The sequence below is a fragment of the Akebia trifoliata genome, chromosome 2 (genome assembly GCF_017979445.1).
Source record: "Akebia trifoliata isolate Shusen 1 chromosome 2, ASM1797944v1, whole genome shotgun sequence".
NCBI lineage: Eukaryota > Viridiplantae > Streptophyta > Magnoliopsida > Ranunculales > Lardizabalaceae > Akebia > Akebia trifoliata.
The window spans coordinates 15,483,209-15,501,453 of NC_141376.1; the positions used below are offsets into that span (position 1 = coordinate 15,483,209).

The 18,245-nt window shown below is 35.2% G+C and overlaps 1 protein-coding gene and 1 long non-coding RNA gene across 4 annotated transcripts in view; one reads left to right on the forward strand and one right to left on the reverse strand.

Moving 5' to 3' along the window:
• LOC147409762 (uncharacterized) overlaps positions 1-14,275 on the reverse strand; it is a 46,935-nt gene extending 32,660 nt beyond the window's left edge. Inside the window, exons 1-3 of the mRNA XM_086431820.1 lie at positions 14,116-14,275; positions 13,962-14,027; positions 4,048-4,113 (exon numbers count right to left, since the gene is read on the reverse strand). Of these exons, the coding sequence (XP_086287946.1) occupies positions 4,048-4,113; positions 13,962-14,027; positions 14,116-14,214 (231 nt within the window). The 5' untranslated portion in view covers positions 14,215-14,275. The remainder of the gene's footprint in view (positions 1-4,047; positions 4,114-13,961; positions 14,028-14,115) is intronic.
• Positions 14,276-14,766: 491 nt separating this feature from the next.
• On the forward strand, positions 14,767-17,899 carry LOC147409763 (uncharacterized). 3 transcript variants are annotated; one of them, XR_015175378.1, is made up of 5 exons: positions 14,767-15,163; positions 15,499-15,798; positions 16,668-16,807; positions 16,899-17,295; positions 17,515-17,899. It is a non-coding gene; the product is annotated as an uncharacterized LOC147409763 (long non-coding RNA). The 3 variants fall into 3 exon arrangements; XR_015175377.1 differs by lacking the exon at positions 16,668-16,807 and having other exon boundaries at positions 14,775-15,163; positions 17,390-17,898; XR_015175376.1 differs by lacking the exon at positions 16,668-16,807 and having other exon boundaries at positions 14,781-15,163; positions 17,515-17,896.
• Positions 17,900-18,245: the final 346 nt, after the last annotated feature.

Genomic DNA, 18,245 nt, shown 5'->3' on the forward strand with positions numbered 1-18,245 from the left:
GAAGTTCGCCATCTTATGAAAAAACTTTGAATTCTGATTGCCCTCTTCCAACAACTTAACACAAGATTTCTATCTCCAACACACCTCTTCCTTGTAGCAAACCTCCTGAAAATCGACTTCCAAATTAAATTTGATAGCTTTCTCTTCTACTAACAAACCAATGCCTTCCTTTTTCAAATCAAGCACATTTAAATGCCCAAGAATGATCTTTTTCTTCAACTCGATCTTACCAAAAGTTTCCAAATTCCACACCTTCAAATTTTCCTTCAAAGTCTTAACCTTAAGTCTAGACACAACACCCAGCCTGCCAAGAAAAGAAAAACACTCCACCATCCTTGAACCAAATCCGCGAACCCTTCTTCCCAAAGTCATATGTTTTCAAACCGGAAAGGAATAGGGTGGTTTCTCAAGATGCCCAAAGTTAAAAGTAACTGGACAATGATCTAAGCAAGGGTTTGGAAATGTTTCCTGAGCCAACAGGCCGAACAAATCCTCCCAATTACTAGAAATAATAAACCAATCCAATCTACTCAGAATTGGACTATCCTGATGATTTGACCAGGAGTAAGCCTTCCTACACAAAGGAATATCAACCAACAAATTCCTATTCATAAAATCCCCAAACCGCCTTATCTTAGCACACACGAGCACTGCCCTGTTTCTCAAACGAAAATCTGATAATATTAAAATCTCCTCCCAAGCACCAAGGTTTCCCCCAAAACGAGCCAAAAGCATCCAACTCTTCCCAGAAATGAGCACGGTTTGCATCTGAAGACGTCCCATACACCCCCATTAACACCCACTCAACTACATAAAACCGAAGCTGAAAATGCACCCAACAGAAAATCTTTAACCACAATAAATCTCACATCCCACATCATAATAATACCACCAGCAGTCCCAACAGCAGGCACACAACACCACTTAATGAATCTAGAACCCCAAATATCTGCAATGATTCTATCATTCACCACTTCCAACTTGGACTCTTGCAAAGAGACTAGGATCGGCTTTGCAGAAACAATAACTGACTTCACAGTCGCTCTCTTAGAACAATCGTTCAAACCTCTAACATTCTAGTAAAAAATTTAAGTTGCATTGATAACATTAGATAAACGCCCACTTCTATAGTCTCTTTTGCTAATCTTGGTCATCCCCTCGAAAGCAATAGGAAGACTAGATTTTGAAGCCACAGAATCCAGATGAGGAAACTTCCCAAAAACTATAGGGCAAATCAAAGAGGAGCTATCCTCCACTATCACGAGAAGAGACTCTCTTGCTGCATCCACTTTATTCTCCTAAAGGCGAAAAAGACACTTGGTGATTAAAGCTTGTCTGCCCAAAGCCACCTCCAAAAGAACTCTCGTCGTTTTTCCCCTCCTGGAGATCCTTAAACCTACGGATAAAACCAGGTTCAAAATTCCACCCAACATCCAATCAGCAATTTCACTAATCAAATTTCTACCTAAAGCCAGAGCCCTTAAGCTTCCAGGAAAGTTTGAGATAGGATCCTTGTACACAATCAACTGATTGTCACATAGAGTATTTTTAACTGCCGAGACAACAACCACACAGACCTCCTTCCATGCATAGACAACTCCACACTCCTGCCTTCACTCAACCAAGACCAAGATTAATCGGAACACAATCAAAATTCATGAAAGGGACTTGCATTTCAGTCGCAACACAAACCCCCATAGAAGAAACACATGTGTGATCTACACCGCGAACCAGAGCTCTATCGAGGCACACCCACTTCCTTGATTGAATACTCATTTGTCGTGGACAAAAACTCATCTAATTGAAAGATGAAAGGACTAAAAGGCTGGGCCTCAAACGAGAAGTCCACAGCAGGACCTAACACAACATATGGCCCTATTTGTTTCGCAACCAAAAGGTTTGGTCCACTGTTTCTTAGGCTTGAAGGTCAGCAGCCAAAAATCACCATCTAAAACCAAGGCAGGATGGCCCAAACAAACTTCCTGGGCCCCTTTTAAGGACAACTTACTGAGCTTTACCCGGTCCAACTCAGACCTGCAACCAGACTCCACCTCACTCTCAACCATCACATCTCCTCATTCGTGTCAAGAACACTCCACAACTGACACCTCATCCACCTCCAGAAGATCCGATGGATCGAAAGGATTCAATCTAACGGTTTCTAAGAAGTTCTCCTGCGATGCAGTACAACGGCAGTCACGAGCTGAATTTTCAATATTCAAAAAAGTTTCCAAAACAGCTTTATCAGAAACTAATTTTTAAGGTGATAACTCAAGGCTAGTTTTTGAAGCATCCAGACCATCTTCCCCATCGACTGCAGCCAACCACAGCGACTTGGATCTCTATGTAGATTTCGAACCTCCAGTGCCTTTTGTTGGAACAGATATCTTCTCACCAACATCTATGACCAAAAGCTCTTTACCTGCTCTTCTCAGTGGTACAACATCCACCTCAATCCCTTCTATACTATGGCCCTCAATCGACGAAACCTTCTGCTATTCCCCGATTCTAATACCAACCTAGTAATTAAACTTCCCTTTAGAAACTTTTAAATATCTTGTAAAGTTGCCGCCTATATTTGCAACTCGGAGTCTGGCCACAGAAAGATCTTCTAAGGTGCAAGTTGGGTCTTCAACTTCAAACAGACCTCCAAACGAATCCCCAATAAACTTGAAGTACTCCTCAGTCCAAAGATGAAAAGGAAGACCCTCGACTTCAATCCAAACTGACTCCTTCCTACAATTAAAAGAACTTTGGTTGAACAAGGCAAACCAAGGTTTCAACAACACCTCAGATCCTAATACAACCAACTTCTTCAACTTTTTAAAGAAGTTAAACAACTTTAAGTTTGGCGCAACAAAGACCCTTCTACACAGATTGACATGGACTAAAGAGAAATCTGGGCTTCCACACAAATTTCTGATTGCCAACTTGACCTCTTCCCAATCAAGACCGATATCTGAAATCTTGCAAGCAAACAACTTTGTCCAAGGGCCAGACATTGCTGAATAACTCACAGCAGATCTCTTAGATTTTTTCTGAACTCCACTCAATTGGGGTCCACCTACAACAACATTCTGCATGGGCCCTACACCTTTAACACCAGCAGGAGGATCTGAACAAAAAACCCCAGCCCTGCACCCTAATTAACAACAAGAGTTGCTTTACACGGATCCCTAACTAACGAGGGCCTTACACTATTTCCCTCCACACAGGGAGTTACACGAGAATGCCCAACCTTTCAAACTTCCTCAGAGGTTTCTCAGGCCAGACCCTTCAAACCCTTCTGGAATGAGAAGAGGAGTAGACCACCCAGAATTTTGAAAATATGAAATCCTGATAAATCTGCCAAAATTATTGTTTTCACCTGAAGCTAGGAGAGTTCTCCTATCTACTGTCGACTTCAAACGAAACAGGTTTCCTTCTTTCCAACAAGCAACTTTTTCCAAAGTCCAAGCAATCCAAGAAACTTCTACACACGAACATTGTAGGTCAGCATCCCTTTTACCACCCCTCTCCACGATTCTCTCAGGTTTTTTACCCAGATCATCTTCAACTTGAAAACTTTTAAATCAACTTGAACCAGAACAGCACCATTGCAAGCTTCAACTAACAACTTCCGTGACCTTCCTTGCAACCACTTTCCTTACATCGATCTTCCTCCCACCATTTCCTAATTTTTTTCGGCTATTACCTTCATTTTTCAAATTTTTTTAATTTTATTATTTTTTTATAACCAATGATTAGTTAAACCAAGTCGAACACAGCCTGACTGATATGTCACAATGTCAGTTGGATTATCGATTCGATTTTTAAAACATTGAACCAAATAACCATAATTTTGTTTTTACACAACAGATAAGGGATGGTCACATGGAGGATGGCAAACACACGCCCACCTTCAAAATATTTTTTTTATTGAACTCATAAAAATAAATAGCCATATCAGGATGTGTGTCAAGAAAAGAGTGTAAACAATAACCCTGAAAATTCAGTGCTACTGTTACATTTACAATAACCCATCCTTGAAATTATGATCAACATTACCTGTGCATGGACAGGGATCAGGAGGCTCTCCTTTCCCTTGGTGAGTGAAGAATCTTTCATTGATACCTAGAAGATAAAAGAAAAAATTATTATCATAGCAAACCACTACAAATGAAACAAATAAATTACTTTCTTTATTCTACAAATCCATTTGACCAATCAAAAACAGATTCCATTTGTCATTAAAAATAAGTTCCATACCACCTTATGGGCTAGCATCCAAGCTAAGGGTGCCGAATTACGCAATTGCAATTTTAGTGCCAATATGAATGGTATTTAGCTTTTCATAGACTCGGGATTATAAGAATACTACTAAGTTTGAGTAAAGCCTTTGGCCTGCTAATATTTTTTTTTAGTCAATTGAATCATTTACTTTGTACTTCAGATTTTTCACTATTTACATCCCAACAATTTAATTTCCTTAAGGAAAAGAAGAGTAGAAAACAACAAAGAAGACGAAGGGAAATCAATGGGGATGCAAGGGGACAATCATTTCTCCTAACTTCAAATCAATTTTCTAGTCTTCTTCCGCTGAATGATGGATTAAGTTCAATAACAATGGGGATCCTTATTTAATATTGGAGGAGGCATTGGGTTTATTGCCCAAGATTTCATTGGTCATTTCCAACTTTCTGGTAGAGGTGCTTCTATGCTCACAGATATTGGAAGTATTGAGTTTGAAGCAACTATCCAAGGCTTCTCTTATGCTTCTACTATTGGTATAGAGAAGATCACTATCAGTGAAGACTCCAAGTTGGTTACTCAATGTATTAATGAAGAGATTAACAATCTTGGAAATATATTTTACAGGCTTGGCAAATTTTGGAGCTTCATAAGTCCTTTAGATACTGCTCCTTTGAGTTCTCTTGGCGCGAGACACAAAAACTGCAGACTATTTGGCCAAGTCTGGTGGTGGTTTGAGTTGCTTGATTGTTATCCAAGACCTTCAACGTATCCCTCCAGATTTGTCGCCTCTTCTTGTGGAGGATTTCACTTGTAATTACATTCGGATGTAACCACTATTTCTTATATAATGCATGGATGGGGGCCTTTATAGCCCCAGCTTACCCATCAAAAAAAAACATCAACCAACTAATTCATCATCCTCATCAAAGCCTTGGTTGGTTAAAAGCCAATCAACTAATTTCCTCTATCTAAGACTAAGCCAAGGGAATTATTAAACTCCCATAAAGCAGAAGATTCTTTATAGAATAACTTTTTTACCTTGAAGACAAATATTTCACAAAAGCCTCTTTGTTGTTGAACACATGACCATTTCTCTCCCTCCAAATGGCAAAAGAAAACATAAAGCCATAGAACGGAAACCATTTATTAGAGAATATTATAACACGCCAACTCTCAAACATGCGAAAGGTCCTCCTAGGCATCTTCCAATGGATCCCAAACAACTCAAAAAAGATTGTTTGCACCTCCTTTGTAGCAGGGCATTGAAGAAGTGATCCATCATCCATTCACCCTACTTGCACAAGGAACATCTATTCGATGCCCAAAAGGCCCTACTTTCAGGTCGCTTACTGTCAAGGTCTTGTCAAGCATAGCTGTCCAAACAAATAAACTAATGTTTCTTACATAGGAAAATGCCTTTCATTTGTCCCGGGCTTAATTGCACCTTATGATAACCCCTTTTGAGATCAATCTTCCAAGAAAACTACTACATAAGGCATTCACATGTCATCTAGTAGGGGAGATGTGGAACCGATATTTGATGGTAATCCAATTTGTGGCCCAACTCTCACAAATACTACATATCACATCTCAAGGTTGTTAAAATCCCTAAACGTGATCCTGGCGGAGCTTAAGCGACAAAAAAGTTAATGTCTCAATCTTGTAGTATGCAATTACAGCCAAAAAAAAATGGGCTTTATGGCAATTATGACTCAGTAGATGGAGGATGTGTAAAGAAGAGAATCATCTGCTTCAGAAACAAAATCAACAGCATCTCATTGTCATGCAAAAAAAAAATTATTATATATGTCATTACCAGAATAATACCAACTACTAAGCAAGATGGCAAATCAACTAACAACTAACATAAGGAAATAAAATTCATGTAACCAATAATATTCAAGTAAACCTCAACTAAATAAACCAATTATTAAAGTGAGATTAACCAACAATAATCAAGTAAAAAAAGTCACAATATTCAATTGGCAACAATTACCCAACAATTACAGTGGCATTAACAATTTAAAATCGAACAAAGTAACAATCAACAACAAACATGTAAATGAAATATAGTGTTCAGAGTTTAATTTCATCAAATATATGTTTAATTTTCTTTTGTAAGTAAAAAAAATTACTAATTGTTAGCTGATGAGGCCATGAGGGATATGTCTTTTAATTTTAGACATACCCCTCCCCATGTTGGTGAATGTTGAGATTCCCCTGTTTTAAGATTTGATTAAATACCCCTTAAACCACAATCTTCTATATAATATCACATAAATTACCATTTTAACCCCTTTTTTTGGGAAACCCCACTTAAAGCAGGTGGCAGATGTTCTAGGCGGCCACCTTTGACAACACTATCTTTTCTTCTTTCTTTGATAAATAAATCCATTTAGAAAAAGAACGGGATGACAAGATGGCCTCCAAAATGAAGATATACAAAATCAATAACTCACCTTACAAACCAAATCCCATCTAAATAGAAAATCCTTGAAAAGCATACCCCTAAAGTCGGGAAAGAGCTTACACCAGTCGAACACAAAAACCAGAATACTAACGATAACCTCATGAATAAAATACTCCTTACCTTCAAAAATCCTACAATTCATCTCCTTCCAAAGGCCCCAACACACAGTAAAAGGAATAAGCTTCCATAGAAAATCCTCTATTTTCTAGGAATGTCAATGAATAGTAAAAAATTGGAATCCAAATTCGTATATGAAAATTGGACATCATCTTAAAATTTTGGATATCGAATATCATATAATTTTTTATATTCAAATTCAGATATTGATATATCCACTTTGATAAAATCTTACCAAATATATGATATAGGTATAGTAATCATATTTGTTATATATAAGATAAAAAAAAAACCTTTTTTTCCTTGAAATTTTAAAATCATTCTCCTCTCTCCACTCATCTAGGGCTTGCTCATCAGGTGGAAAGTTTCAATTTCAAACACCATCTACTTCAACAACCATCCCATTGGCTGATCCAATGACCACCCTTTGTAGATCAACTCTCTATCATCTTCAACCTCGAGGCAAAAAACGCTTGATTTTTTTCTCAAAATCCAACATAAGCTCTTTAACCTTTATATTAAATTTATTTTAACATATTCAACCTTATATTCAATCCATAGTTTTCAACCTTGCCTTAACCCTTCGTAGAAAACCATTGATTTTTCTACCCAAAATTCCATCATTTTTTATTTCCCCAAAAATCCTATCTTCCCTTAAAGTTTGAAGGTTGAAGATGATTGGTTTTGAGAGAAAAAACAAGAAGGGTCTTTCGCTACAAGTTGAAGACAAGAACATTTAGGTCATTTTTTATTGCTCTATCATCAAAGATGGAGTTCAAGGGGGGTATGTCATCAGTTCGAGTTCCGAATACTATTTGAATTCGATTAACTTATTAGATATCCGTATCCAATAGGATAATCAGATTCAAATTCAAATATTGATTCATAATATCAATCGAATTTCTAGTTTGAATTCGGATACTTTTTTTTTGGATTCGAGCTCAGATATGCCTATATTCAATTCAAATAATATTCGTTGACAGAAATACTATCTGCTACTCAAAACCTTGGACCACCAGCATTGGAATAATTGAACAATAGAACTAGGACAACACAGTGATATATGGAATGGAGAAAGAAAGTGCACCTAAACCTAATAGGAAAAATTGCAATGAATTAGGAGATTCCCACAGGATTTTCACAAGAAAGAAAAGTCTACAAGCATAATACCCATCAGATCTAATATGATCCGCACTCAAGATCTTATCAAAGGCCGCCTCCCAAAGGAAAAAAGCTACATGGATGGAATATTAGGAGGCCAAATGAGAGAAATACAGGATCACAACAAGAATCAAAGGCATGTTCAGTCAGTTATCCAATATAGAAGATCAAACGACTGATTGATCATTATTCCACTTGGAAATCAATACAGCCGATTAGGATCACACAAACACTTGAAAAAAAAAATCAGCAAACAAAAAGAAGAAGTGTTCATTGGATTGATAATAACCACAACTATCAGTAAGAATCCACCCTTACAAGGAATCTGCAAATCCTATATGAGTTGAAACTCAAAAAGAAGCTAGACAAAAACTGAATGAATGGGACAGTCCCTCCCCCTCCCCTCCTTAGCCTACCTTTAGACATGAGACGACCATGCAATGAAGATTAGACTTTTCACCTACTCTGTTGAACCATAAATAGGAGTGGTGGAACATGTAAAAGTGCGTGAAGGACATGTTGTAATCAGAATACACTAGTGAATTGATTCACAAGCCCGGGAATGTAGTCTGAACTCCGTCAAAAATTGTGTTAGTATTCTTTTTCTTTCATTATTTATATTCCTTTCAATTATGTGTGTTAAATTCATAGTCTTAACCCCCCCCCCCCCCCCCCCAAAAAAAAAAAAAGTAACGTAAAAAAAGAACACAAACCACAAAATAACTCCCACAAAAAGAAGGTAAAGAAATTAGATACAAAAATACCTAGCTTACCAAAACTTGGCAATAAATAAAAGCTCTCTAAAAGTACAATTAGAAGTTTCTCGGTTTCTTTCAATGCAAGAATCTATAATCCCTTCTTACATATAGATTGACTCTTGAAGTGGAAACTAAGCATTACTTCCAAAATTAACCTTCATGGGTAGTATATTTTATAAGTACAATGAAGCCCCTTAATAATTTCCTTTTCTACCCTTCTTATCAATTCTGCATTATTCTAAAAAAGAAAACAAAACTAAAAATCCATACATCCATACTAGCGTGGGATTTCTACATCCACATAGATGGGCCTTACCAAGTCTTGGTCCAAAGGACATAGTACTTGCTATGTATTTTTGTTTTTGTTTGGTAAGCATGTTTTTAATTAGATCAGTAATTTGGTGCAAGCGGGAATCAGACCAAGTCCATTGTATTATCACCCAAAGACTTTACCAACTACGCTTGTTGTCACCTACAAATACTTGGCTATGTAGGCATCTCCAAACCATGATTCCGTCCCCAAAGTCTCTTATACTCAAAGTTGGGTAAAGACTAACAATACTAAGAAAAAAAAACGATATACTATCCATCTCCCAATCATTAAGGCTTTTGTGCATCCATGAATTTGAGTCCATTAGGCAATCCTTCACTAAACAACGCTTCCTAATAGGCAAAAAAAAATTTGTTGATATTGCCTCTTTGAGTGTAGGATTCACACCATGTATATTCTCTTAGAATGATTTTTTTTCCAACTAATAAGTGGATGAAAACAAGGTTTTGACCTCAGAGAAAAGTTATCACTACTTGGAAAATTTATGAACTCATGAAGTTGTCACCTTCATATCATCCCAAAATCTGATTTTATAGCCTTTTCCGATCTTTTAGAGCAAATGCCCTTGCTGAATTCTGGATAAATATTGGAAACCTCTCAACACTGCATCCATATGACAATCTAACTACATTATTATCCAAATACAAGTCCTTGCTCCCATACTTACACTCCACCTCTCTTACATAATAAGGTTTCTTCTTAAAAACCTATTGCATTTTCTTAAAAGAGGAAAGTTCATGGGTATAATATTTATGATCCCCAAGCCTTCTTGATTATTTGGACTTTGGAGTACACACCTTCACCTAATGTGGAATGCAACTGATGATGAGAATTACTACAATTATATTTCTCTAGTGGCGAAATCTTCCCAATTGAGGAGAATTGATGCGGACATCAAATCTTAAAGAGTGAATTTTAGTTTTTATATTAGATTTCTATTTTAGGGCTTTATTTTCATGTTTTTGGGCTTATTTTTATGTTTTATTGGCCCATGGTTTTAATAAAATATTTAGAGACTATTTAGTAACTTTAATTTGTTTTATATTTGAGTTTATTAGGGTTTGAAAATTAGGAGAGAGAAAGTTACGAAAATTAAATTTATTTATTTGGTATTTTAGTTTGAGTAGGATTTTTGATTTATTTTCTTTATATAGATTGTATTATGATTTTTTTTAATTAATGAACAATGAAGATTTGATGAATAAAGAATAAGTTTCTTTAATAGAATGAAGTGAGTTATCCACCATTCTTGGTGTGATTCCAAGGTTCAATCTTATTGTACCTTTCACCTTCTTTTTTTCTAATCTTTATTTTTGTTTTCTATTCTTTTGTTTTTTCTTGATATTCTTTTAGTTGTTTGTTCTTGATTTTTTTGATTCTTGATTCTTGAAACCCCTTTCTTGATTCTTGAAATCCCTTTTATGATTTTTTATTCTTGAAACAAACATCAACCCTTATCATTACCTCATAAACCTTAACCTTTAATCCTTTCCTTACCATATAAACCTTAACCTTTAATCATTTTTTAACCCTTTTCATCTATCCTATTGAAATTGTCGTAATTGTGAGAAGAAAAAAAATATTTTACTTTTAGGTTTACCAATCCTAACTCAAATCGTAAACTCAATCTCAAGTCTACCCTACACCCAAATACCCTAAACCTTCCCTTAATCAAAATACCGTCAACCTTGTAATTTCAAAATATTTTAATTGGAAACATTTTGCAATTGTCGCCCAAATCATAAACCCAATCTCAAATCATTAATCCTTAACCCAACCCCCAACCATATTTCCCTTTTTTCCCCTCCTCTCATTGTCCTGCATCAGATTTGGTATCAAAGCTAAAATTAAAATAGATAAAGATGGTATTAAAAGTCAAAACCAGAGTTGTTTTAACTTCTAGGAAGTCACTTGGGGTATTGTGCAATTACGAATATGAGAAAAACTTGATTTTCACAAAGTTTTCTAAGAAGATCTTGCAGAATGTTGAAACTAAGACTTATTGTGGTTATCGCGATTATGGCTATGTCGTTCAATTCCGTCGAGGAAATTTTATTCATGGTGTTGAGTGCAAGTTGGCTTCTCTAAATGATTGTCATATTGTGTTGGGTCAACGTTGGATCTCACATGTACAAGCTACGTTTGATGTGGAGCAAAATATTTTAAGTGTTACTTCAAGCAAACAATATATACTCAAAGTATGTCCATGAAGATCAACTCCTATAGTACCATCACTCTAAGAGCAGATTGAAGAAACGACATATCAAACATCAACTTTAGAAGATGTTGTGCTAACAACTCTATTATCAACGCAAGAACAAGATTATGAAATGGAAAATACATCAAAAGAGCGTAAGGAAGATCTTTTGGAGACAACATTTACAATTTTTATTCATGATGCAAGTGCTCCATCACTACCTCAAACCGATTTAATCATCTCAAACAGGTACAATGAAGACTTTGTCAAGATAGAAGATCGCAATATGAAGTTAATAGTTCAACACAAGATCAAGATATGATGACGAATCTTCGCCAAAAGGGATGAACCACAAATTGTTATGATCATTCTCAAGCACTTTAAAACTCGAGGACAGGTTTTTTCCAACCAAAAGAAAATAATGTGGAACGCAACCGATGATAAGAATTACTACAATTTTATTTCGCCAATGACGAAATCTTCCAAATCGAGGAGAATTGATGGGGACATCAAATCTTAAAAAGTAGATTTTAGTTTTTAATTAGATTTCTATTTTAGGACTTTATTTTAAGGTTTTTTGACTTATTTTGATGTTTTATTGGCCCATGGTCTTAGTATAATATTTAGGGACAATTTAGTAACTTTAATTTATCTTATATTTAAGTTTATTAAGATTTGAAAATTAAGAGAGAAAAAGTTAAGAAAATTAGGTTTATTTATTTGGAATTTTAGGTTGACTAGGATTCTTGATTTATTTTCTTTATATATATTGTATTAGGGTTTTTTTTTTAATTAATGAATAATGAAGATTTGATGAATAAATAATGAATTTCTTTCATGGAGTGAAGTGAGTTTTCTACCATTCTTGGTGTGATTCGAAAAATCCTTGGTGTGATTCTAAGGTTCTATCTTTTTATCATTTTCTCCTTTTTTTTCTTCTAATATTTATTTTTATTTTCTATTCTTTTGTTTTTTTTTCTTTTAGTTGCTTGTTCTTGATTATATTATTTTTCTTTTCTATTATTTTGTTTTTATTTTTTTTATTTTCTTTTAGTTGCTTGTTCTTCATTTTCTTTATTCTTGAAACCCCTTTCTTGATTCTTGATTCTTGAGATCTCTTCGTTGATTTTTGATTCTTGAAACCTACAAACCTCAACCCTTAATCATTACCCTATAAACCTTAACCTTTAATCCCTTCCTTACCTTATAAACCTTAACCTTCAACTATTCTTGAACCCTTTTCATCTACCCTACTGAAATTGTTGTAATTGTAAGAAAAAAAAATTTATTTTACTTTTAAGTTTATTTATCCTAACCCAAATCATAAACCCAATCTCAAATCTACCCTATACCCAAATATCCTAAACCTTCCCCTAATCAAAATACCCTCAACTTTATAATTTCAAAATGTTTTAATTGGAATATTTTTGCAATTGTCGCCCAAAATGTTTTAATTAGAAACCCGTTAACCATCACCGAGAAGGATGCAAGAAAATGCACTTCTGAATCCATTTTCTCCACTTTTTTCCCAATCTCATCCTTCCTAAAACATAACCAAGAAAGTGCAATTGGCATGGACATGTGCATTGTCCATGTTGATTTGCAATCTATCCCCCGAATCCTAAAATGGAACCTAGAGTCAATGCACTTTTATCAATTACAAACGCATCCAAAAAAGTTGAGCCATCGTGCCCATATGCCTTATCACCCTATAACTCGTTTATTGACATAAGAACTTTTTCCTACTCAAAGGAAATCTCCAACTGCTATCCAACACCCAAAGATGCTTTATAAGAAAATGGCTCAAAATATAGCCTCAAATAGTAACCCACTATCTTTTTCCTGTATATTTCCCTCATCATCTAGCCTAAAACCTTCCATAACATGGTCATCGATGGAAGAATGTAGTAATCTTGTCCCTTACTTAAGCCACCTCATTCTAAATCCCCCCTCTAGTTTTCTTCATTTTAAATAATTATTAATATTCAATCTTAAAATCTCCATTTTCCTCTAAATTCGAAAGTAGAACTTCTTCTCTCTTATTACTCAGAGGGATCTCATCAAGAATAGTTACAGTCAACCCTCCCAAACTCCTCTGTGTTCCATAATCTCCTTCAGCAACAACAAAGCATCGTCCCAAAGATTTGAGGTCAACAAAATGGATCTTACTCCTCCATTCCACTATGTCGAGGGCCAAATCTTTTGTTATTGTCTTATTCAAAGTGAGTTCAGATAACTACATGAAATAAGGCCACAGATAGATCGAAGATTTTGGTCAAGTCAAGATTTACTTGAATGGGTTATCTCAGCTCCCAAAGGTACATACTTTATATGAGTTGCTTCAAAACCTGACACGAGAAGCTTATATTTCTAAAGATTTTGCCCATTTATGCATCCTCTCGAGGAACGCCACACCACCATTTTGATTAAATTTTCAGTGGGTTTTTTTTTTTTTTTGTAGGCATTATTTAATATTAACTCACTCTCAGATTGCATGAAAACAGAGATCTCAAATATGCCGAATCAAAAATCGTTTCTTGGTGATAAATTCAGAAACAACAGAGATAATTAAAAATAAAAGAAAAGAAAAAAGAACACCATCAATCTATTCTAATCAACAACGAACCCATTTTAAATCGAACAAAACAAAATTCAGTCAAAATATAATTTTCTTGGTTTTCAGTAAAATATCACCTCCACTTTGTAAATTAGACATCCGGATGCGATGTAAAGGTAACAAGAAGAACCGTCTGGACTAATCTGAAGAAGAAGAAGAAGAAGAAGAAGAACTGTAAAATTAAGGAAGAGTGAGAAAGAGAGAGATGGGGAACTAGGGTTAGGGTTTTACATGGAGAGCAAGGCGTGTCGACTGAATGTTTCCTGGTGATGGATTTTGAAAGAGAGTTGTGGGGACGACTGTCTTCCTTAAACTCTTCGCCTCTAACATTGCTAATTCTGATTTCTGAGGCGGGAAGCAACTAATTTCTCCAACGGCCGAAATTTGTTTGTTCAGGGTATTTAAGGGTGGGATCAGCACCCACCGATTCCGATTCCGATTCGACTCGAATAATTACCTCCCAGCCGAGTCAAACGATTTAACATCAACTGCAAATATGTATGAATTATCTCTATGGTGATTTTTGCTGAGGATTATCTCAATGGTGAGTAGATCATCTTCACCAAAAATCAGTTCAATCTGAAAATTCTAACTCCATCAAAAGTGATTTATAAAAAAAAATGATCGATACATCATTCTTCAACTTGTTTTAAAAGTTTTAGAATGAGTTGATTTTTTGTGAAAACGATGATTTCCTCGTCATAGAGATCATCTGCACTAAAAATCAGCTTATTCTAAAAATTTAAAGAAAGTGCTAAAATGACAAAAAGTATTTACTGTGATTCTCACAAGTCTGATGTGGGGGTGTGCACATAACCATAGGTGTGTGTCTTCGCGATACGAGTAAAATCATCTATTGTTATGTATGCATGTCCAAATCAAACTTGTGAGAATCACAGTAAATCCTGTGTCACCCCAGCACTACTCAAAATTTAACTCATATAAAAAAAAACATTGGTATGTGGTGTGGGTGTCTTTACTAAGAAGTAAGGTGCTTTTAACATGGGGCCATTACTAAGCATCCTTTAATTTATTTCTAAGATTTACGCGATTTGACACCCAATTATTCTAATTTTCTTCTTTGGTGACTAGAGAAGCTTCACACACAACCACCACCACCTCACCAACGCCACCATTGTCGGAGCATCCAACACCTCGCCAACGCCACCATTTTCAGAGTAGCTATCATCACCACGCCAACGCCATTGTCAAGCAACCCAATACCGCTACCACCACCGGAGCACCTCCTTTTCTTCCCCACTAGCACCACTAGCTTCGTGTAAGTTTTTTATTTTATTATTATTTTTTTTTAATTTTCTTAATTGATGGAAGTTTATATGTGTAAAACAAGGTTTTTCATTTTCTTTGATGTGATTTATAATTTTTTTTTATTTTCTATTTATTTTTTACAAATCAATTGTTGATTTGGTAGAAATTTATTCATTTTGTTTGATGGAGTTGCATATTTTAACAAAGGTTTGGTGTTATTACACACCAAGTGTTTGATGAAATGCATCACCCTAATTGACATATGTTGTATGTCATATATTTAACGTATATGTTTGATGAAATGTTTTACCTAATTGACATAGTTTTTTTGTCAACTTTGTTTAGCTTATGGGTAGATAAAAAAAATGTTAGGAATGCCTTCTACTTCTTTTAATGCACAATGACGTCGGATTCCTCAGAAGGTCTCTGAAAGGTGGCATCGTGCATGACTAGAAGATGAAAACACAAAGAACGTGAACAAATAGAAAGCGGAGAGAAAGAAGAAGAAAAAAAAAAGATCAGGAAGAGGGAGCAAGAGAAAAACAACCCAATGGACAAAACGAATCATTCCCTGGAGGTCCAAAAGATTCATCAATTTTGAAGAGTTTTAGGAGTCACGTGGCTTTCTCAATTTGGCATAGCAAGGTAAGAAAATTTTCTAACTTCATGTCATTTAAGTTATTTTAATTATGTATATTATATCTAACTTAGAACATTTTTTTTATATAAGAATGTTCAATTCTGCGATGCTTTAATCATTCTTAAAAGCTTAAAGTATGGAAGCTTAAGAATGAGTATAGTTTGGTTAGAATTAGGGTGCAAAATTCATGGCTATACAACTTGGTATTGTATGGATATACATTCATTAATAAGACGTTCGTGTCTGTTATTGTTGAGAGAGGTAGCATTTAGAGACGAACACTTTCCATCTTCCATTTGGTGAGATGACTATTACTCTTAATGATGTGGACCACATCATAGGACTTTCTATAGTGAATAAGACAGTTAATGGGGCTAATGTAGGTGTCGTGGGTATACCACAAGAAACAATTGTTGAAGAGTTGTAAAAAAACAGGGATCACTCAGTTAGGATGGAGTGGTTTCGGGGTCACTTAAAAGACTGCAAATAATACAAGCCCACAAAAAAAAAAAACGATTGTATTGCCCAAGGATTTTTATTGCATTTGTTTGGATGCTCCATTTTTGCCAACAAAATGGAGAGTAAGGTACATAAAATGTATCTTAAGTTGCTGATGGACTTTACAAAATTCAAACATATAATTGGGGCACAACTATCCTCGCATATCTATATCAACAATTGGGATTTGCATTGAGATTCAAAGTGCGTCAAATCACTAGGTATCTTCTCTTCTAAGAATGTATAAATTGCAAAACACTCTGATTTAATTGATTATTTGATTAAATGTTGTTAGTTTCTATTTTTAGAACTATTTTTTTTTTAATTTTTTAATTTTTTTTTTTTTTGCTTACATGATTTTATGAGCACATCTCAGCTCTACAACCCAATTCAAACTTTGGCATTTAAAATAGGAGATCCATGTATAAAGCATGGGTACCCACAACCCCTCATGGAGAGGTGCCCGAAAACTTGTTAGTTCTACGAGTGTCTCTCGATGACTTACTAGTAGTCGGTGTAAGTTTCAATAAAATTATTCACATATTTTTTTTTTAGTTATTGATAAAAAAAATAATTGTTATTATTATATTGTATATGAAATTTTCAGGTGGTATGGAACCCCTATCATGATTGTAGGGATCAATATCCATTGAACGACGTTGCTTTTTTTATGGGTGTTTGAGGGCACAACATCATTGAGCATACCATCCCATCCGTTGTCTTTGACAACTTAGCTACATTCAAACAGTCCTTCCAGAGAGGTCTTACCTTTCCTACTTACAAGGGGACATGATTTTCCATATCAATATTGGGAACAATAGGACAACTATGTATTGTCATTTAACAAGTGGGGATCAAAAGCTTTGAATGCTTGGGATTGTGATTCTAGAAATCCTATATAGTACCATACCCATTCACACAAAATCATCTAGAACCCTACAAATAGAGTTGGAGCCTATCCACAACGTCAAAAGGCTCCTACACCCGAGAGAAACAATGGTTTGGTAAGTTTTTGTTGCCTTATACATTTGCTTTATGTCAATGTTTTTTTTTATTAAAATTGTGATTTAGTTTATCTTTGTAATTTTCTTGATATAGTTGGCAAACAAAGACAGAGCTTTGAAACTTCTCAAGCAATTAATTTAGTTAGGCTTTCTTCAAGACTTTGTGATAGTACTTGAGAAAAAATGAGAAATCCATTAAATCTTACACTTTGATCATAGGTCGCCAACACCACTGGTGGACGATGACGATGAGGATGCCACACTACAAGAAATCTATTTTAAGAAGGGCATGGACAAAGGAGGGACTTCAAGGCATCGCAAAAGGAAAAGAAGCTCGATTAATGAATAATGAGATAAGTCGATAAGGAGCTGAGTGGATAGTGGGGTATGTGGATGTGAATTGAGAACGTTTATTTTGTTATCACTATTTTATGAGTTTGGAACATGTAAATGTCTATTTTGGGAACATTTGTGTGTTTTTTGATAGTTTGTAAATACAATTTATTATAATACTTGGATATAAATGATTTAGTTTCTTATATGATGTTTGAATAATTTGAATGGTCAATATAATGGTTTGAATGCCCAAACCATTCTTTTTTCAATATATTGGTCAATATTGATATGTCTAAGTCAACATTGACCAATTTCATGTTCTAAAATCATGTCAACATATCACAACGTCGACATCCCTAAAAGGGTGTCAACATAGGCTAGATACAGCTTCTACATGTTGAAATGTCATAGTGTCGAACTTCCTCAGAGGGTATCGACACTGGCTTTTTTTTTTCTTTTAATGTTGTCTATGTCGCATTGTATGGTAGGTGTCGACATGAACATATGGACATAGGAAAAAATTCATGTTCTTGAAGCATGTCGACGTGCTACAGTCTTGACATTGGTATTTTTTTAATTGTTTTTGTTGGTTCTATTTGCTTGTTTACTATATA